General features: G+C 47.7%; 1 protein-coding gene across 3 annotated transcripts in view; it reads left to right on the forward strand.

Annotated features, from left to right (window-relative positions):
* NUP85 (nucleoporin 85) overlaps window positions 1-23053 on the forward strand; it is an 84718-nt gene that overhangs the window by 25485 nt on the left and 36180 nt on the right. For all 3 annotated transcript variants that reach the window (XM_078880716.1, XM_078880717.1, XM_078880718.1), the window contains 7 exons: window positions 3142-3185; window positions 7707-7776; window positions 10310-10431; window positions 11352-11489; window positions 12111-12227; window positions 15772-15900; window positions 18178-18281. In XM_078880716.1, coding sequence (XP_078736842.1) covers window positions 3142-3185; window positions 7707-7776; window positions 10310-10431; window positions 11352-11489; window positions 12111-12227; window positions 15772-15900; window positions 18178-18281 — 724 coding nt within the window. The remainder of the gene's footprint in view (window positions 1-3141; window positions 3186-7706; window positions 7777-10309; window positions 10432-11351; window positions 11490-12110; window positions 12228-15771; window positions 15901-18177; window positions 18282-23053) is intronic.

The following is a 23053-nucleotide window of genomic DNA, read 5'->3' on the forward strand; positions in this document are numbered from 1 at the left end:
CAGGACTTCATGTACCACTCTCGTGTCTGCTGGTTAAGTTTGGGGAAAGAGTTACAACGAGTGTGGGAGCTGAAAGAGGACATCACATTTTTGGAGTTGATGGGGAAATCTGACGAATTCCCTGAGCTAAGTGACAAGAACTGGCTTAGTGACTTTGCGTTTGCTGTGGACATATTTTCACACATGAATGAGCTGAATGTCAAACTGCAGGGGAAAGATCAGTTCGTTCACGACATGTACAAACATGTGAAAGCCTTCAAATCCAAGCTCACTTTGTTCTCCGGACAAATTGCGAACAAATCTTTCGCTAATTTCCCCACACTTGCCATGCAGGAAGAGGCACCGCGAAACGCAAAAAAATACAGCAAATCACTTGAGGACCTGCATGAAGAATTCTGCCGTAGGTTCTCTGATTTCGAAAACATTGAACAGTCACTTCAGCTGGTGTCCTGTCCCCTGTCACAAGACCCTGAAACAGCACCACAGGAGCTGCAGTTGGAACTGATAGATCTTCAGTCTGACTCCGTCCTAAAGGAGAAGTTAAAGTGAATGACCTTTATGCTTCACTTAACAGAGCCACGTTTCCAAACCTCCGGAGGACTGCACAGAAGATACTGACTTTGTTTGGCTCGACTTATGTGTGTGAGCAGACAATCAGTGTCATGAACGCCAACAAAGCCCGTCACAGATCAAAGTTAACGGATCAGTACCTCAGATCTATCCTGAGAATTGCCACAACCAAAATAACTCCATACTTGGATGCACTGGCAAAAATGGGAGATCAACAACACTGTTCCCACTGAAACTGAAAGTGATTATGTGTTGCTGCAACGAGGTTGGAGCCAACTCTCCGACACACAGCCTGCGTGGCTGCTCTAACCTGTTAATGTAGATAATAAAGAAGTTCAAGTGATGTAATTGGTTTGGCGCAGGCCTCAGATGTTTTCATGATGTTTCATCATGTTACGACATGTTTTTGTATTGTTCATGTTCGTGCAATTTGTTAAATTGCCTTACAAATAAATGCTTTGCTACCTGTTAAAGGCCAAATCCTTTTATGTAATGATTTTTACATGTCATTTATATTAGTCCACACAAACACTCCATCCATCTGTTCCTGGCCCGGCCCCTCTGTCAAATTTTAGAACCCATTGTGGCCCGCGAGTCAAAAAGTTTGCCCACCCCTGGGCTAGGTTGTGTGCAGTGAACCATTGTTGCACGGCGGTGGTACATTCCGAGAGCCTCTCGAATCCAGATGCATTGCTGGAATCGATGGCGGTGAATAGAATAGTGTCATCCGCGTATGAGTGATGCTTAACACCGAAGCTTGCGATGAGCCGGCCGATCGGGGAAGTGTAGGCTGTGAAGAGCAGGGGACCTAGTACAGAGCCCTAGGGAACCCCGCATAATGCTATTGTTTCAGGCGATGTGGACATGCCCACCCTGACTGAAGATTGCCGGTCAGAAAGGTACGAAGCTATCCACTTGAGTGCTGAGCCACATATACCGAAGTCGGATTTCAGGAGGGAAGTAAGGAGCGAGTGGTTGATGGTGTCGAAGGCTGACGAAATGTCCAGACTTACAAGTGCAACAGTTGAGGCGTCAGTGGCTCTGGATGAAGAGGAAAGACCCCAGCTGGGCCCCAAAGTGAGAGGGCCAGGAGGTATGCAGTCAACAATGCTTGACTCAGGGAGGAGGACGCCCCTGCCATGCATAGTCCCATGGGATGTTGGCTACCAACAACAAGGCAACTCCTATGACTAATTGGGAATGGGACGCAAGCGTAGGATTGATCACCCTGTCGCTGGCCGCCTTTGGGGAGGGTGTATAGTATGAAAGGCCGAAACACCCTAGGAACCAAAGGGTCACTACTGACGATGCGCTCCCCAAATTTCACCAGGCTCACTGTTCATGAACTCTTGGAAGTGCTTGCACAAAGGATAGTAACATCTCATCCTGTGTTCTTTGGAATCAATGATCGTTAAAATGTCATCATGCACTCTAGTGAGTGCTGTTTCTGTGGAATAGTTTTGATGGTAACCTGACTGGAAGCAGCAGTATTTTGCGGAGGAGGTGATGTGTGGTTTTAGCAGGGCGAGGGCTAGTCGTTCAAGGAGTTCATCTTTTGGCAGTCTCTGGTCTAACACTGGTGAGACAAGGCCAATTATTTTCAAAGACAATGTGTATATTACCACAGCATGTTTGTTTCTTCATGTTTTGCCACAAGTATGTGTGGCTAATGCAGCCTTGATGCTTTGAAAAAGGTATCTTATTTGTTTTTTTATATCTTAACATTGGCAGTAAGGGTAAAACCTATTGTTATTTTTTTCATTTTGGATACTGGTTAAAAGGTTACATAGATAAGTACCATTTAATAAATAAAGGTTTTTTGGGTTAGATCGTGGAAGTATAAATGTGTCGTTAACCCGCCACCACCCGACGCAGCCAATTAGTAATGTGTGTCACGTAAACAAAACGTGCCAATCAATTCTGGCAAAATCGCCTGATGGTGCTGGATGTTATTACCAGCGAAACGTCGTACTTAAATTGTAAATGTGGATTTACTCTCCAACACACCAGTGGGCTGAAGTAGTAGCTAATTGATCTAACCCAAAAAAACCTCTTATGAATAATGTTAATTGCGAAAGCCTATGTGTCAAATAGATAAGTACCACATTGTGGGTAAGTGGACGTCGGTTATCGTATGGAGAAAGTCCCCGCCGACAGGAATGTGGCATTTCCACCCAATTCTCATGGGTAAAATGTATCAATTAGATGGGGTGTTGCGCTTGAAACTCAGTCAATCGTCATCACATTGATTCTTCAACTTACCCGGTGAGCTGACTGCAGCATTAATGATCTGCGTGTTAAACTGCTTGTACAATCAACAAATTAACTTAAAGGGTGTCACTCGTGATTGGGCCGGATCATTACGTGGCCTCCCTCAAAGTCCATTGTGAATCGGTACATTGCCTGCTGAGAAGCTGCTGTGTTAAATGAACGGGATTATTTCACGCCGCTTTGGCTCGGTTGATTTCATCATAGTAAAACCCTTGAATCCGTGTGAAATCATCGGAGTCTGATTCATCCGTGTTCAACTTGTGTTCGCGTGTGTGTTTCTGTGCTGTGTGGTGGTGGCAGTGTCAACTGAGGACCATATTAAGTTGGACTATTGCAAAGAACAGGTAAACTGAGATACACCCTTTTTAGAAATATCACAAATTAATTGTTGTCTGTGGTTGTCTCATGTACAGTAATGCCTCGATGTGTGTATAGTCAATACATGAAGTTTCGGGATAACAAACTTTTGATTTTTTTAAATAATTATTTTAAACAGAAAGCTAAAAATAATGTAAATAAATTCCCTTAAATGTACTATTTGGTTCTTTCGGTAAAGTCACGTAGGTAGAAAAAATAATAGATCACGACGTTTCGATCGCAACACAAGCAATCGTCATCGGGTGGGACAACCACAGCAAGGAAAAACTGCTGAAGTAGGCGAGAGATCTGCGGTGGCATGAGGTTATATAGGCCTCGGCAGTAGGGGGGGGGGAGAGGAGGTGGGGGGAGAGAGGGGGCGGGGCAGAAAGTGGATCCTGCGTCAGCACTGGAGAGATCGGCTTGCTAGGGGGGGGGAGAGAGAAGTTACCCCCGGGTGCTGCCACGGGGTCCACTTTCTGCCCCGCCTCCCCCCCCTTCTCTCTCCCCCCCCTTCTCTCTCCCCCCCTGCAGCCGATCTCTCTAGTGCTGCCACGGTGGTCCACTTTCTGCCCCGCCCCCTCTCTCCCCCCCCCTACCGCCGAGGCCTATATAACCTCGTGCCACGGAAGATCTCTCGCCTACTTCAGCAGTTTTTTCTTGCTGTGGTTGTCCCACCTGATGACTATTGCTTGTGTTGCGATCGAACCGTCGTGATCTATTATTTTTTCTACCTACGTGACTTTACCGAAAGAACCAAAGAGTATGGATTCCTGCAGTCACGAAAACTTCAAACCCTTAAATGTATAATAAATCGATCTCCAGTACTATATATAAGAATAGCACTGATCGTTGCCCATGGTGCATTATGGTTGCACTTTTGGCTCCATTACAGTGCCAGATCAAACTCGTCCTCTGAAGAAGGGCTAGACTTATTAGTACCCTGGCGCTTTCTAAAGTGATGAACAATGCGCTCTCTCTTCATAGCAGAAATATGGTTAAGAAACGAGGGGGGATCATTCTTGAAATGTCCACTCACCTGAGACAGCACCACCAGGGTGAGGTCACAAACTGGCACGAAGGCAGCAGCTACAAGAAGGTCGTCAAACACTTGGAGGAGAAAGGAGTGTGTTTCGGCAGCTGTAATTGCGACTGAGCAGTCTTCTTTAGGATCCACTCCACTCACCCCACACGGGGAAAGAGCTAGAAACGGTGCTCTAACCATAGTCAGCCTCACTCCTTCCCGACTAGATCACCACGTCCAGAGGGATCACCATTACTGCGGTTGAAACAAAAATAAAAGTCGGATAATACAATTTTGGACCTGGACAACCCTAAAAGTGAACGCCTAGAACGCCGCACCGTAATCGTTACCAAGGAATTCTGACGACACAACATTGATGTGGCTGTCCTTAGTGAGACTCGGTGAGCAGGGGAGGGGCAGCTCAAGGAATAAGGAGATGGCTTCTCCCTCTTCTCAAAAGGCAGCCAGGAAGATCAATGGCGGCTGCACGGAGTTGGTTTTGCCATCAAGAACAAACTAATCAATCAGCTATGACGAGTTACCTATCGGAATCAGAGAGCACCTCGTGACTCTTCGTCTCGAACTGGTAGGGAGCCAATATGCCACTGTCATCAGCGCATATGCCACAACTCTTGACTTATGGTGAAACAAAGTATGCCAACCTTGATCAGGTCCTTTCTACCATTCCTGCGGGAGACAAACTTATTCTTCTCTGATTTTGATGCCAGAGTCGGGAGGGACTTAAGCTTCTGGAATGGAACCATCGGCAAGGAAGGAGTGGGAAAAGTCAATTCCAATGGCATTCTCATCTTGACGACATGCACAGAACATGGATTTATCATCACCAACACCCTGTATTGCCAGAAATACAACTACAAAACATCATGGCAATATCCACGATCTAAGCTTTCGCACTTTTTGCCACACCACGCAATCAGAAACGAACTTGGAATTTACCCCTCCCTTGATGAAGTTATGAAAGCCATCAAGCAGATGAAGAACAATTACAACTGGAACTGATGGAATCCCTGCTGAAATAAAAAAAAAAAGGGGAGAGGAGCTGACATCATGGTTCCAAGTGCTCATCTTGAAGATTTGGAAATAATAGGAGATCCCTAACGACCTCAGGGATGCCATGATTGTGAAAATCTTTAATACATTAGATAAATCCGATTGTGGAAAATACAGTGGCATCACCTTGCTGTCCACTGCAGGAAAGATCATTGCAAGAACTCTGCAGAACCATGTTTTGCCACTTGCTAATGAACTCTTCCCAGAATCCCAATGTGGGTTCAGGCCATCCAGAGGCAAACTGACATGATCTTCACTGCCGAAAAAATGTCAGTAACAACACAAACCACTCTACATGGCCTTCTTTGACCTATGGAAAAGCCTTAGATTCTGTTTACCGAGAAGCAATGTGGAGTAGCCTTCCAAGGTATGGATGTCAACCAAATGTGTCACAATTTTTCACCTGCTGCATGGTGGTATGCAAGCAGTGATTTTTAGTAATGGATCCATCTCAGACCACTTTGAAGTTAAGACTGGAGTCAAACAAGGCTGTCATCGCCCTAACACTCTTCTCAGTATTCCTTGCCATGATGCTACAGATAACTATTGGCAAGCTTCGAGCAGGGGTGGAGCGAAAACTACCGAATGGAAGGTAAGCTGTTCAACATCAAACGACTTCGATGTAAAACTAAGACCATCCCAACAGCAGTTGTAGAGTTCCATTATACTGTGCGATGCTGTAGTGTGTGTCCATTCAAGCGGATCTTCAGGCAATCGTCAAAACTTTTACTCAGGCGAATGAGAAAATGGGACTGACGCTTAATATTGCAACGACTAAGGTCCTCCATCAACCAGTTCTCAATGAGCAGTCTCCAGCTCTGACTATACATCCACGGTGAGACTCTGTAAAATATTGAGCATTTGCCATACCTCCGAAGCCTTGTTTCACAGAATGCTGATGTCGATAAATAAATCCAAAATCGCCTGAAATGTGCAAGTTCAGCTTATGGTCGGCTGAGGAAAAGGGTGTTTGAGGAACGTGACATCAGGTCCAAAACTAAGATCATTATTTATCAAGCAAACATAATATCTACCTTACTTTACGGACCTTAGACATGGATAACATACAGTACCATCAACGCCGCCTGCGGAAGATCCTTAAAATCAGGTGGGAAGACCGACACACTAATATCAGCATCCTCTCGCAAACAAACACCTCGAGCATTGAGGCCATGATCATTCGACATCAGCTTCGCTGGGCCGGCCATGTCCGTATGCCCAACTCCATACTCCCGAAGCAAGTCTTCTACTCCCCAGCTTAGGGTGTGCATTCAAGAGGAGGGCTGAGAAAGTGCTTCAAGGATGTCCTTAAGGCCAACATAAAAAAGTGCACCATTGACACCAACTCATGGGAGACTCTTGCCCAGGATCACCTCAGATGGAGACAGAGTCTGTTTCAAGGATCCAAATATTTTGAAACACAACGGCGGACTCAGAAAGAGGAAAGCGTGAACGGCGGAATCAGCAACACTGCAGCCCGATTTACTAATCCAGCTCCACCCACTCTTTCTGGCCACATGTGCTCGAGCTGCAGCGGAATCTGTCAATCCCAGATCGGTCTCTTTAGCCATCTTCGTACCCACAGATAATCCAACTTTTCTAGGGAAGACAATCCTCGATTGTGAGGGATAGCCTATCATGATATGACTAAAATTATGCTTCTACACTATGTTTTTTATTTATGTCAGTTTATATTTTTTAATACTGTGCAGTGTAAATATAATATCAAGCTATGAAGTGTGTATAGTGTCAAATGGTAACTTATGAAGTCTGGGAACGAATCGTCATAATGCTAATGTAAAAAGTGAATCAATACACAGTTTAAATACACAAAATTAGCTCCAGGAACGCCTCTACTTCATATATCGAGGTATTATTGTATATATATATATTTTTTACAGAGCTGCTCAGTATGGGCCCATTGGCCCAAAAGACCAAGCGGCTAGTTGTAATAGATAAGTGTAACACCATAATAGAGATCTTGGAGTTAGATCGCGTAAATATAAATGTGCCGTCAAGCCTGCCACCACCCGACATGGCCAATTAGTAAGGTTTGTCACGTGAAGAAAACGTGACAATTTATTACGAGTTCAGCACACCGGTGAGCTGGAGAGTAAACCCACAATCCTTTGAAGGCTGGCACGGCACACGGAAGGGTGTGTTGCCAGCAACAAGCACGGCCACGTTTGTCTCCTGAGTGGTGATGTTTACACTTCGCGCCAGGTACTAATTTGAGGCAGAATCGACCTAGCGGAGTCCCAGGACCGGTTCAGATGGTCGTCACTGGTGTTGGCCATGAGCGGGAATCGAACTCGGGTTCGTAGCTGTCGCACATATCCACACTCACACATTAAGATGTTTGATGTCAGGGGTAACCATCAGGACGATGCCCCTGTGTCTCTCCTTCTCCTAGGTGCAGGCACTGCTGGACTTGGAGCTGATCTGGAATCTGTGCGAGGTTCTTTATGTCGAAGCAGCTCAAGGTGGGTGACCGTTTACCCCTCACGTCTCTATGGAAAAGTTATTAACACTGGGGTCCCTGATAATCCAAATGTTGAAGTCCCCACGTTGATTTGTGTAACCAGGCGAGAACTATAAAGGCCAGGATAGCTTTATTTGCAAGTGTGACCTGGGTCACCACAATTCCAATAACATTGACAAAGCAAAGTTCAACAATTAAGCATTTCGAAATTGGAGCAAAAAAACAGCCAAACAGAAATCAGAGCAAGACAACCAAGTAGAAATCAGAGTAAACTTTACTGCGGAACAGAAGTAATTGAAACAGTTGCCAAACATAATCAAGATTAACAATGTAAATGTCGTTTAACAAAAGTTGGCGTGAACTAACTATTCTTGAAAACGATTTATCGCTAAAATGAAGTTACAGATATATCGCAGTAGTTGTGATTATTGTGCTCTGTATGTGAACAGGCAGGAAAATGTGTCAGATGTGTTGGAAATGATGAAAAACATAAGAATAGGTTTTATCCTTTCTGGCAATAAATCAGGAGGTGTTAAGATGTTCAAACACCAAATAGGTAACTTTTGCAAGGCTCAAGTCTGCATTAAGCACACATACTTGTGGCAAAACATGCAAAGAAACATTCTGTGATAATATATGCATTGTTTTGTTGTGGCCTGACAAAAATGTCCCGTAGATATGACTGCTCGACCCGAGCTATAAGTGTTCTGGTACTTGTGTTGTCTTTTTACTGTTGTTTTCCTTTTGGAAATCTCTGGTCTAACACTGGTGGGATAAGGCCATGAAGAAGGCTGTCTCTGGTGTAATCCCATCAGGTCCCTTCTGATAAGTAGGATGGGGATGGTTTAGTTTTATTTGTATGTGTTTGGGCGATTTGTTTATCTTTCTTGTTATTTGCACTATTATCATGTTTTTGTATTTGTGGTGACTTGTAGCGTTACTACCGTATGGGCCTACACGCACACACGCGTGATGTCACTACGCGGGGGAGTGTCACTACCACGCGGGTCCACACACACACACATGACGTCATCACGTCTGGATGCGGGAATGACGTCACGGCCAGTTCGGGGTGCCTGGAGGCCGTGGGTCAGTACCACAGGGATTGTGTGAAGCCGTAGCACTCTGGATGAATCCGGCTGGACACGTGACCGGATCAAGATGGGGGCCGGGGGCACCTTGGGGGCCACGTGGACAGGAGAAAAACCTTCTCGAGAGTTCTCGAAGGTGGGGGTGGCTGGGGTGTAGCCCGGACACGCCGAGGCGCATATAAGTGGCTTTCGCACCGGGTTCGAGGCTGCTTGGGTCCGGGATGAAGATGCCTCATGAAGACGCCTCGTGAAGAATAAGAGTCAAGCCTCAAGTCAGCATGGCCAACCGTAGCCCTCCTGGATTGGCCACGCTATCCGTATCAGAGTGTCACTGTTAGCAAGTGACTGTGTGTTAGCGAGGATAGGTCGGTGGTCACCACCCTATGTTAGACTTACCAGTTGTGTTAATTTAGTGACATAGAACGGTCACTACTGTGTCGGCCCGTACGAAGGCTGGGGGCCCCAAGGGGGTGCCTGGGGGGTCACGTGGTGAAGGGATCCGGACCTTCCCAGAGGTGGGGGAAGTGAGGCGTGTCCTGGGAAGGGAGGCGTGGCCTGAAGAGAGCCAGCCACGCCGGGGCGGAGCCAGCCACGCCAAAGCAGATATAAGCGTGGTGTGAACGCAGAGCGAGGCTGTTGTACTGTGCTCCAAAGAGAAGACATCATCGGTCGTCAAGTCCCGAGTCGTCGTCCTGGGCCAGGCAGGCCGTTGCCTGCCTGGTCCAGTCTGTGTCACGTTCCAGAGTGTTAGTGAGTTGAGGAAGGTGGTCACCACCTCATGTACAGTGTTATATTACTTACCGTTAATAAATAGTGTTGCCTCCAAGCTGTGTGTGTGTGCACCTAATTCGAACCCACTACATTAACAATAAATAGTGTTGCCTCCAAAGTTCAGTGTGTGCGCCTCTTTCGAACCATTACATATTATTTGTTGTGATAACATTTGACTCACCCCTTACAGGACATCTGTGAACAAAAAGAGCTTCATAGCTTATCGAATTACATCAGTGTAAATAAATGTTCTGATAATTCATTGTAAATCGCGTCTCAAAACGCCGCTGTGGGATTTGTAATGCTGCGTGCAGTTTTATGCGTGGAGGTGCAGGAAACCACAGCCAAGTGGCGAGGACAACTGCTCTGGGCTTTACCTGCTAAAATAAAATAGTTTAGTTTCCTTTATTGCCCAAGCTCTGTCCTACATTTGGATGTTTGGCCAACTCTATTAACAGGTGTTTAAATATGTGGGAGGAAAACCAGAGTACCTGGAGAAACCCCAAGCAAGCGTACAGATGGATGAAAATGAACATTTGAGAACAAATGGGAATGATTCCACTTGCTGTACTGTCATTGTACCCTGGCGAACCGGGAGACAGCGGACTTTGATGTCTGCAGGAGGGTTAAGGCCTGGAGTTTCACGAGCGTCTGTGGTGTGCTGCATTGTAGCTGGCCTCCTGGTGCCCCTGCTGCTGGACTGGGTGCATCTGCACGGAAGCCACGTGGAGACACAGGCGCAGCTCGTGCTGAGCAGCAGCAGCCCAGGACAGCACCCTCAGTACTGGGACACGGTGAGCACGCCCCTGGCAGCACGCTCAGTACTGGGACACGGTGAACACGCCCTTGGAAGCACACTCAGTACTAGGACATGGTGAGCACGCCCCTGGCAGCACGCTCAGTACTGGGACATGGTGAGCACTGCCTGGCAGTATGCTCAGTACTGGGACACGGTGAACACGCCCTTGGCAGCACACTCAGTACTGGGACATGGTGAGCACGCCCCTGGCAGCACGCTCAGTACTGGCACACGGTGAACACACCCCTGGCAGCATGCTCATTACTCGGACATGGTGAGTACACTGCTGGCAGCACGCTCAGTACTGGGACATGGTGAGTACACTCCTGGCAGCATGCTCACTACGAGGACACGGTGAGCACGCCCTTGGCAGCACGCTCACTACTAGGACATGGTGAGTACACTGCTGGCAGCGCGCTCAGTTCTGGGACATGGTGAGTACACTCCTGGCAGCATGCTCACTACGAGGACACGGTGAGCACGCCCTTGGCAGCACGCTCACTACTAGGACACGGTGAACACGCCCTTGGCAGCACGCTCGGTACTGACACACGGTGAAAAAGCCCCTGGCAGCACGCTCAGGACTAGGACACGGTGAGTACACTCCTGGAAGCATGCTCAATACTAGCACATGGTGAGCACACTCCTGGAAGCTCAACAACACTGGTAGGAGCCTGCTTGACTTATTTGCAGCCCATGGGCTTTTAATCACTATTACACTCTTCCGGCATCGGCGCATCCACGTGACATGGATGCGCAATGGGTCTTGGGAAGAATATCTGCTGAACTAGAGAGTCATGCGACAGCGGATGCTGTGTACCTTTATAGATACTCGTTAACAGCACTTGCCCCAATAGTCTGTTTAAGGCTACGTGGGGGACCTTTGTCTAACCCTGTTGTTGATGCCGGGTGCAGGTGCTGGGCTTTGTGCTTCAGGGCCGCATAGGAGAGGCGCGACAACTGCTATCCCACACAGCCTCCTCTGTGCCCCCCGGCTCTCGGAGTCTGATTAAGCACATGGACACGTTGCTCAAACGGATGCCCTTCTATACGGTGCGTACACACACACTCGTACACACTGTGTGCATGATTTTATCTCCCTTGCCTGGTATACAAGAGGTCGTGGGTTCGATCCTGACCTTGATGCCCGCTATATATTTGGAGTTTGCGTGTCTCTCTCTCCCTCTGGTCGTGTGGATTTTTCTCTGAGTCCTCCGGTTTTTCCCTCCGCATTAATATAATCAACATGCGTTTAAGAATATTTGGCTGTTAAAAATTACCACATGATGATAAGCCACTTCGTTGAGCTATCATTTGTGGCCAGGTTGCCTCTGAAAAAGAGCGATATAGCTCAGTGGGCCTTATCCTGGTAAAATAAATAAAAAATGTTTAGTTTACAAGACAAAGACAAAGAGCCCCCTTATAGCCTCAACATACGTTTTGGGTTTACTCTTCAACACCGGTGTGCTGAACTCGTAATGAATTGGCATGTTTTGTTTACATGACAAACCTTACTTATTGGCGGTGTTGGGTGGTGGTGGGTTTAACGACACCTTGATATTTACGCGATCTAACCCAAAATTTTTCTATAGAATGTGTTAGCGGCGGTGTTGGTGGCGGTGTGTAGGAATGTGTGGTGGGGGTGCGTTGGAATGTGTGGTGGTGCGTGACCAGGCCTCGCAGTCCCTGGCCGAGTTCGACTTGAGGTGGAGACACTGGCAGGAGGAATGCCAGAGTGTGCTTCGGGAGGGAGCCTTTGCTTCTCACCAGCACCTGGAGCTCCTGTGCAAGGTGAGAGGGGAAATTCTCTCCGCTGGTTTTCACCCGAGGTCACCGTCTCAATGCGTCGCCCCTGGGTGGGATGGCGATACAGCAGCTGGATTAATTTCCATTGGAACAGGAATTGAGCGATGCCCGCCTCGCCGCTGTGGCGAAATGTTAACTACCTCGGCTGGTATACAGGAGGTCGTCGGTACGATCCCGACCCTGATGCATGTATATTCTGGAGTTTGCGTGTTTTCCCCGTGGTCGTGTGGATTTTTCGCCAGGTCATCTGTTTTTTTTCTCCACATTTAGAAACATACGTTTCGAGTATTTGGCTGCTATAAGTTTCCACATGATAAGCGACTCTTTGCGCTATCATTTGTGACCAGGCTGTTTCTGAAAAAGAGCTATATACCAGGTAAAAAAAAAGAAAGTTTAGTTTTAAATAGTTTAATAAGTAGGTGATTGAATGGGATTTGTCCAGACGTCCCAATATAGGACCGCAGAGATTGGGAAATTGGCATTCATAATGGAAATGGAGGTTATCATCAGATCCTCAAAATGGGTTGCTGGTGGACAGCGAGTCGACTCTGGTTTTCGCCTCCCTCCACTCAGAGCCTACATGGACGACATTACAACATTGACCACCACTGTCCCATGCACCAGGAGACTGCTCAGAAAACTCGAGGAGAACATCAGCTGGGCCCGTATGAAGATTAAACCATCCAAGTCACGCAGCATCTCGATTGTGAAGGGAGTACTCTGTGACCTGAAATTCTTCATCGGAGATGACCAAATCCCAACAGTGTCTGAGCAGCCGGTAAAAAGCCTTGGAAGGTGGTATGATGCAAGCCTGAAGGACAAAGACCAGGTGCAACAGCTGCGCAAAGACATCAGTAGTAGCCTACAGTCCATCGACAACACCCAGCTACCTGGAAAGGTAAAGGCCTGGTGTCTGCAGTTTGGTCTCCTACCCCAGGTGTTGTGGCCCCTAGCAGTGTATGAGGTTCCAATCTCAACAGTGGAGAAGATGGAAAGAGGAGCCACGAGCTACTTAAAGAAGTGGCTCGGAGTTCCACGATGCCTTACCACCATAGGCCTCTATGGAGATGGTGTCCTTTGTCCGCGAAGGGGCTAAACCACCGAAGAACGGCTCTACACCATTAGAGCGAGACCAGCTGCGCTTGGCCCGCGACTGGAAAATGCTAGCTGACATTGGCCGGCAACTTGTGTTTCCTCCGGAGATCGCAACCACCACCCTAAGACCTGACATGGTGCTCTGGTCCCGTTCGCTCAAGAAGGTCTTCATCATTGAGCTCACAGTACCCTGGGAGGACTCAGTAGATGAGGCTTATGAGCGAAAACATCTGCGCTATGCCGATCTAGCTGCCGAAGCACGGCATCATGGCTGGAACACAGAAGTCCGACCAGTGGAGGTGGGCTGCAGAGGTTTTGTGGCAACATCTACAACCAGACTGCTTAGAGACCTGGGAATTAAGGGCCAGAGCCAGCGTTCGGCAATCAGAGCTGTATCGGAGGCGGCAGAAGGCAGCAGTCAGTGGCTCTGGATGAAGAGGAAAACCCCAGCTGGGCCCCAAAGTGAGAGGGCCAGGAGGTATGCAGTCAACAATGCTTGACTCAGGGAGGAGGACGCCCCTGCCATGCATAGTCCCATGGGATGTTGGCTATCAACAACAAGGCAACTCCTATGACTGATTGGGAATGGGACGCAAGCGTAGGATTGATCACCCTGTCGCTGGCTGCCTTTGGGGAGGGTGTATAGTATGAAAGGCCGAAACACCCTAGGAACCAAAGGGTCACTACTGACGATGCGCTCCCCAAATTTCACCAGGCTCACTGTTCATGAACTCTTGGAAGTGCTTGCACAAAGGATAGTAACATCTCATCCTGTGTTCTTTGGAATCTGAATTTGCATCCTGCGCCTTTGACATCTAAGGAAACTGTGCACATATACTAGTTTCTAACTAACTTGAAGAAAATCTTACTACCAATCGCACCTTTCAAGTAAATGAGCATACAATAAAATTGGCTTTCCTCCCACGCCTGTCGCACAATACCTCGCTGATCTCGTCAAGGAGCATAAACGATCATCACGCAAACTCCGTTCATCCTCGCAACAGTGGCTTTTGGCTTGCCATCGAACAAAGACGGTCACCGCATTGCCCTCTTTCAGATGCGCTTCAGTGGCCGTCTGGATCGCTCTTCTTTCTGCTATTCGAAAGCCGCTAGAGCTATGCACTTTTAAATCATCAATATTGAAAACTTATTTTTTTCTAACTTATTTTTGTGCTTAGTTTGTTGTCCTTCCCCCTCACCTCCGATTAGACGTTTGGCTATGTACGGTGTGAAAGAAGTTAAACATACGTACATACACATAAAAACTATGCAGTAGCAGCTCACACGTCCTTTGGACGTGACAGTCAGTCCGTCCTTCCAGACGTGACGTCCTGCCAAGCCAGCTGGCCAGCAAAACTAAGTTTGAATATTCTGGGAATGATAAGTTTCGAACACGACTTCAACTGATGTAATGTTAACTGATCAGCTATGTCCCTTAAGAATTTACTAAGATACAGGAGATACATTCCAGCACTCCAATTGTCCATATGTAAAGTCTTAATAACTCACAAATTTTATAATTCAATGAGGAAGAATAATACTAAATCATAGAGCAAAGTAAGTACAACATATATAAAAATTATATATTACATAAAACAATAAAATATCATATGTCATAGGTACTTATAGTTTTAATAGATACATAAATATTTGTATGGGGTATATTTGCTCATGTTTACATGGGGGGCGATGTGGCTCAAGAGCGAGTCAAGATGGAGAGAGGCGAGCGGTGGAGTTATACGTGCGGTAATATGGGCGAATGACAACAACAAATAAAGGAGCATTGTACCTCTGCACCGCTTAAAGTAGTCCCTCCGCCACACGAGCAAGCGCGCTCAGCACACAAACGCAACTTAGTAGCGAGTGACTTACAAGTGGTAGTAGACGATTTTGTTGATGATGTTAAACTGATGACTTAAACTGATAGTGATGTCCCCTCAGTTTAACACATAGTAGTAGGAGGCTTTCGCTACCAACATGATCCATAAGAGGTTTTCTTTGGGTTAGATCACTGAAATATAAATGTGTTGCTAAAACCTCCACCACCCAACACAGCCAATAAGTAAGGTTTGCCATGTAAACAATAAATGCGAATTAGGTACTATTACAGCACTAATTTGTATGTTAAGAGAGTCAACCCACATTTACAATTCAAATACCATGATGTTTCACCGGTAATTACAACAACTAGCATCAGGCGAGAGCCAGAATTTTGAAGAAATCCTCCTCCGGTTTTGGCCAATCAGGTGTGAAGACCAGAGGTGGGGGGTCATTCATGTATTCATATAAATTACAATGGAGTAATAGGGTCACAAGTGTGACGACATCACATTTATCCCCCTCTATTTAAGACCGAAAAAGGAGGATTTTTCCACAGTTCTGGCTGTTGCCTGACGAGGTGCCGGCGGAACGATTCCCTCGTGCGGTTGTGCAGATCCTGGCCGGGGAGGAGGAGGCGCTGATGGAGAGCAGGGGCCTCGTGCGGTGGTATGGCTACATGGTGGCTCGCCTGCTCTACAGCCACCCCACGGCCAAGCCTTCTGAGCTGCAGCACTACGTACAGGTGCGCTTGCTGCAGCACCTCCGTTCATCCTACAAAGACAAAGATTCCCCCCTCCCCCCCCACCGTGTATCCTTAACAGATTGTAGGGGCCAATTGCTGTTAGCGGTGGTGGGTGGCCAGCACCAAGCCCGGCCGCTTTTCTCTCCCCAGTGGCAATGTTTACTACACACTGCACCGGGTACTCATTTGAGGTTGAGTCGACCTAGGGGAGGCCCAGGACCGGTTTATATAATCGCTATCACCGGTGGCCGTGAGTGGGAATTGAACTCAGGTCACCGGGTTCGTAGCACGGCACATTAACTGCTACAGTACCCCTCACAAATACAGACACACATAGACACAGATACAAAGACGTACAGAGATGCACAAAGTCACAGACACACAGAGATACATACACACACATAGACATAAACACACAGACACAGAGACACAAACTGAGATATACACACAGATTTAAGGCAAAAGTGAGTGCGTATATTGTAGTGCGCATTATAGATGTAGTGGGTATTGTAGTGTGTAGTATAGTTTATAATTTATACACAAGTGCGCACACACACATTGACCATCCCACGCAGCGCTCCGAGCCTTTCGCCCAATGGCGGTCCAACTCAGAGATGATTTCACGACAATGATGATTATATGACTATTATTGCCTTTGGTTTTTAACCAGGAGAGTCTCTCTGAGTGATGACTCTTTGTTTTGGAGGGAGTCCTGCCAATTGTTCACAGTCGGAGGCGATCTTTGCTATGTTGCTGGGTATTCCCTCATTATTCGCAAGGGGATACGTTCTGGAGATGCTCGTGAAGAGTAAATTTCATGGATAATGATATTGCCGTATGCGCGACGTCTGCAGATGCTTCTAAAGCTTCGAGAAGTTATCTCTCTCTATCTCATCATTTGATCTTCTCATCACTTTATCTCTCATCACTTTATCTCTTAAAACTTCATCTCATTACTTTAACTCTCTTTCTCTCTCGATGGAGAAGTCGCGCAGAGTTGCAGATGCGATTAGCGCATAGCAGGTTTGGAATAACGAGCGAATCCTGTGTGGAATTGAGGGAGGTTTTGTCACATTACTAATACAGGTTTCCTTTGATATATGAAAGGGGTGTGTTCTTCAAAAATACACACTGTTAAATGATTTTTTTTAAGTCGGAACGGCTTTTCCTATTAATTTAATACAAAAAGTAGGTATTGTTTCGAGCAGTAATTCCAACTCTGCTAACCCCACAATACAAAAATAATAATAAAGAACATAATACATTTTGACTTAAAACTTTCGTGACTGCAGGAATTCATATTCTTTGGTTCAGTCGGTAAAGTCACATAGAAAGAAAATAAATTTAATATTAGAATACGACGTTTTGATTGTAACACAAGCAACCGTCATCAGGTAGAACTAAATTTGAGAGAGAAACAAAACACAGACACGGAGACACACAGACAGACACATAAGCAGAGATAGACAACACAGAGACACACAGAGAGAGACACAACATAGACACACAGAGACACAATGCCTCTGTGTCGAGGCCTTAAATAGAGAGAGAGGGGGGGACAGAGAGAGAGGTGGGTCTGCTGGAGCAGCTGTTGGAGCAGAGAAATTAGCATGTCAATGAAAGACGGATAGATGACGCAGCCCTCCCGGGTGGCCTCTTATTTGATGATCTCACGACTTGTGGCGTAGTGAAATTTTGTTTACGGGGAGAATCCGATTTAATCAATCGAAAACTGTCCATAGAGTTAGTTTCCCCAACCAAAAAGATTTCCAAAATCATGAACAAACACAAGATCCAGGTCCGATTTAACACAGTACATAAAATTTGTGATCTGATCCCATCTGTGAAGGACAAGATTTCCGACATGCAATATCCCGGCGTCGACAAACTAAGTTGTATCTGCAGCAGCAGTTACATTGGGGAAACTAATTAATTTAATATAACAGAAATAACTACCCTTTTTAGGGTACTCACCAAAAGATCTCCTGCATGTTGGAGTGACTGGCGATGCGATGTGTACGCATTACTGCTGGACTGGATAGGGACACCGTGACACTGTTACGGATAGATGACGCAGCCCTCCCGGGTGGCCTCTTGTTTGATGATCTCACGACTTGTGGCGTAGTGAAATTTCGTTTACGGGGAGAATCTGATTTAGTCAATCGACAAGTGTCCATAGAGGAGGATTATCTCCAAAATTCTGGCTGTAATGGTGATGCTGAGGAATAGAGGGCATGTGCCGGGAGATCAGGGTTTTGACGGTGCGGCCTGGCGCAGGCGGCCTGCTGTGTGTATGGGAACGACGCGGCCTCCTCCCCGCTCGACCAGCTCCTGCAGGTCGTGTTCGACATGAACCTACACCAGCTGCTCAAGGATTGCAGGCGAGGAACCTTACTCTCACTCGCTCGCTCACTCACTCACCTTACAGGGAACTCGCTCACAAACTCACAGGGAACTCACTCATTTGCAGTGAACTCACTCACTGACAAGAACTCACTTACAGGAAACTCTCACCCTCACAGGGAACTCAATCATAGGGAACTCACTCACAGGGAACTCGCTCACAGGCAACTCACTCACAGGGAACTCATTCACTCACAGGGAACTCACTCACTCACAGGCAACTCACTCACAGGGAACTCATTCACTGACAGGCAACTCACTCACAGGGAACTCATTCACAGGGATCTCACTCACAGGGAACTCACTCATTTGCAGTGAACTCACTCACTGACAGGAACTCACTCACAGGAAACTCTCACCCTCACAGGGAACTCAATCATAGGGAACTCACTCACAGGGAACTCGCTCACAGGCAACTCACTCACAGGGAACTCATTCACTCACAGGGAACTCACTCACAGGGAACTCATTCACTCACAGGGAACTCATTCACTCACAGGGAACTCATTCACAGGGAACTCACTCACAGGGAACTCACTCATAGGGAACTCATTCACTCACAGGGAACTCATTCACAGGGAACTCACTCACAGGGAACTCACTCACAGGGAACTCATACGGAACTCACTCACAGGCAACTCACTCAGAGGGAACTCATTCACTCACAGGGAACTCACTCACAGGGAACTCATTCACTCACAGGGAACTCATTCACTCACAGGGAACTCATTCACAGGGAACTCACTCACAGGGAACTCACTCATAGGGAACTCATTCACTCACAGGGAACTCATTCACAGGGAACTCACTCACTCACAGGGAACTCACTCACTTACAGGGAACTCATTTACTCACAGGGAACTCACTCACAGGGAACTCATTCACTCACAGGGAACTCATTCACAGGGAACTCACTCACTCACTCACTCACAGGGAACTCATTCACTCACAGGGAACTCACTCACAGGGAACTCACTCACTCACAGGGAACTCACTTACTCACTCACAGGGAACTCACTCACTCACTGACAGGGAACTCACTCACAGGGAACGCACAGGGAACTCACTCACAGGGAACTCACTCACAGGGAACTCATTCATAGGGAACTCACTCACAGGGAACTCACTCACTCACACGGAACTCACTCACTCACTCACAGGGAACTCACTCACAGGGAACTCACTCACAGGGAACTCACTCACAGGGAACTCATTCACTCACAGGGAACTCACTCACAGGGAACTCACTCACTCACAGGGAACTCACTTACTCACAGGGAACTCACTCACTCACAGGCAACTCACTCACTGACAGGGAACTCACTCACAGGGAACGCACAGGGAACTCACTCACTCACAGGGAACTCACTCACAGGGAACTCATTCATAGGGAACTCACTCACTCACTCACAGGGAACTCACTCACTCACAGGGAACTCACTCACTCACAGGGAACTCACTCACAGGGAACGCACTCACTCACAGGGAACTCACTCACTCACAGGGAACTCACTCACAGGGAACTCACTCACAGGGAACTCACTCACTCACAGGGAACTCACTCACTTACAGGGAACTCATTTACTCACAGGGAACTCACTCACAGGGAACTCATTCACTCACAGGGAACTCATTCACAGGGAACTCACTCACTCACTCACAGGGAACTCATTCACTCACAGGGAACTCACTCACAGGGAACTCACTCACTCACAGGGAACTCACTTACTCACTCACAGGGAACTCACTCACTCACTGACAGGGAACTCACTCACAGGGAACGCACAGGGAACTCACTCACAGGGAACTCACTCACAGGGAACTCATTCATAGGGAACTCACTCACAGGGAACTCACTCACTCACACGGAACTCACTCACTCACAGGGAACTCACTCACAGGGAACTCACTCACAGGGAACTCACTCACAGGGAACTCACTCACTCACAGGGAACTCATTCACTCACAGGGAACTCACTCACAGGGAACTCACTCACTCACAGGGAACTCACTTACTCACAGGGAACTCACTCACTCACAGGCAACTCACTCACTGACAGGGAACTCACTCACAGGGAACGCACAGGGAACTCACTCACTCACAGGGAACTCACTCACAGGGAACTCATTCATAGGGAACTCACTCACTCACTCACAGGGAACTCACTCACTCACAGGGAACTCACTCACTCACAGGGAACTCACTCACAGGGAACGCACTCACTCACAGGGAACTCACTCACTCACAGGGAACTCACTCACAGGGAACTCACTCACAGGGAACTCACTCACTCACAGGGAACTCACTCACTCACAGGAAACTCACTCACTCACAGGGAACTCACTCACAGGGAACTCACTCACAGGGAACTCACGCACAGGGAACTCACTCACAGGGAACTCATTCACTCACAGGGAACTCACTCACAGGGAACTCACTCACAGGGAACTCATTGACAGGGAAATCACTCACTCACAGGGAACTCACTCACAGGGAACTCACTCACTCACAGGAAACTCACTCACAGGTAACTCACTCACAGGGAACTCACTCACAGGCAACTCACTCACAGGGAACTCACTCACAGGGAACTCACTCACAGGGAACTCATTCACTCACAGGGAACTCATTCACAGGGAACTCATTCACAGGGAACTCACTCACAGGGAACTCATTCACTCACAGGGAACTCACTCACATGGAACTCACTCACTCACAGGGGACTCACTTACTCACAAGGAACTCACTCACAGGGAACTCACTCACTCACAGGCAACTCGCTCACTGACAGGGAACTCACTCACAGGGAAAGCACAGGGAACTCACTCACTCACAGGGAACTCACTCACAGGGAACTCATTCATAGGGAACTCACTCACTCACAGGGAACTCACTCACTCACAGGGAACTCACTCACTCACAGGGAACTCACTCACAGGGAACTCACTCACTCACAGGGAACTCACTCACTCACAGGGAACTCACTCACTCACATGGAACTCACTCACAGGAAACTCACTCGCTCACAGGGAACTCACTCACAGGGAACTCACTCACAGGGAACTCACTCACAGGGAACTCATTCACTCACAGGGAACTCACTCACAGGGAACTCATTGACAGGGAAATCACTCACTCACAGGGAACTCGCTCACAGGGAACTCACTCACAGGGAACTCACTCACAGGAAACTCACTCACAGGTAACTCACTCACAGGGAACTCACTCACAGGAAACTCACTCACAGGGAACTCACTCACAGGGAACTCACTCACAGGGAACTCATTCACTCACAGGGAACTCACTCACAGGGAACTCATTGACAGGGAACTCACTCACTCACAGGGAACTCACTCACAGGGAACTCACTCACAGGGAACTCACTCACAGGGAACTCACTCACAGGAAACTCACTCACAGGGAACTCACTCACAGGGAACTCACTCACAGGGAACTCACTCACAGGGAACTCACTCACAGGGAACTCATTCACTCACAGGGAACTCACTCACAGGGAACTCATTGACAGGGAACTCACTCACTCACAGGGAACTCACTCACAGGGAACTCACTCACTCACAGGGAACTCAATCACAGGGAACTCACTCACAGGGAACTCATTCACAGGGAACTCGCTCACAGGGAACTCGCTCACAGGGAACTCACTCACAGGGAACTTACTTACTCACGGGAAACTCACTCACAGGGAACTCACTCAGGGAACTCACTCACAAGGAACTCACTCATGGGGAACTCACTCACAGGGAACTCACTCACAGGGAACTCATTCACTCACAGGGAACTCATTCACTCACAGGGAACTCACTCACAGGGAACTCACTCACTCACAGGGAACTCACTCACTCACAGGGAACTCACTCACTCACAGGGAACTCATTCACTCACAGGGAACTCACTCACAGGGAACTCACTCACAGGGAACTCACTCACGGGGAACTCATTCACAGGGAACTCATTCACGGGAAACTCACTCACTCACAGGAAACTCACTCACAGGTAACTCACTCACAGGGAACTCCCTCACAGGAAACTCACTCACAGGGAACTCACTCACAGGGAACTCATTCACTCACAGGGAACTCACTCACATAGAACTCACTCACTCACAGGGAACTCACTTACTCACAAGGAACTCACTCACAGGGAACTCACTCACTCACAGGCAACTCGCTCACTGACAGGGAACTCACTCACTCACAGGGAACTCACTCACAGGGAACTCATTCATAGGGAACTCACTCACTCACAGGGAACTCACTCACTCACAGGGAACTCACTCACTCACAGGGAACTCACTCACAGGGAACTCACTCACTCACTCACAGGGAACTCACTCACTCACAGGGAACTCACTCACAGGGAACTCACTCACTCACAGGGAACTCACTCACTCACAGGAAACTCACTCACTCACAGGGAACTCACTCACAGGGAACTCACTCACAGGGAACTCACTCACAGGGAACTCACTCACAGGGAACTCATTCACTCACAGGGAACTCACTCACAGGGAACTCATTGACAGGGAAATCACTCACTCACAGGGAACTCGCTCACAGGGAACTCACTCACAGGGAACTCACTCACTCACAGGAAACTCACTCACAGGTAACTCACTCACAGGGAACTCACAGGAAACTCACTCACAGGGAACTCACTCACAGGGAACTCACTCACAGGGAACTCATTCACAGGGAACTCACTCACTCACAGGGAACTCACTCACTC

Source organism: Lampetra fluviatilis, chromosome 58 (assembly GCF_964198595.1).
Source record: "Lampetra fluviatilis chromosome 58, kcLamFluv1.1, whole genome shotgun sequence".
In the NCBI taxonomy this organism is placed as follows: domain Eukaryota; kingdom Metazoa; phylum Chordata; class Hyperoartia; order Petromyzontiformes; family Petromyzontidae; genus Lampetra; species Lampetra fluviatilis.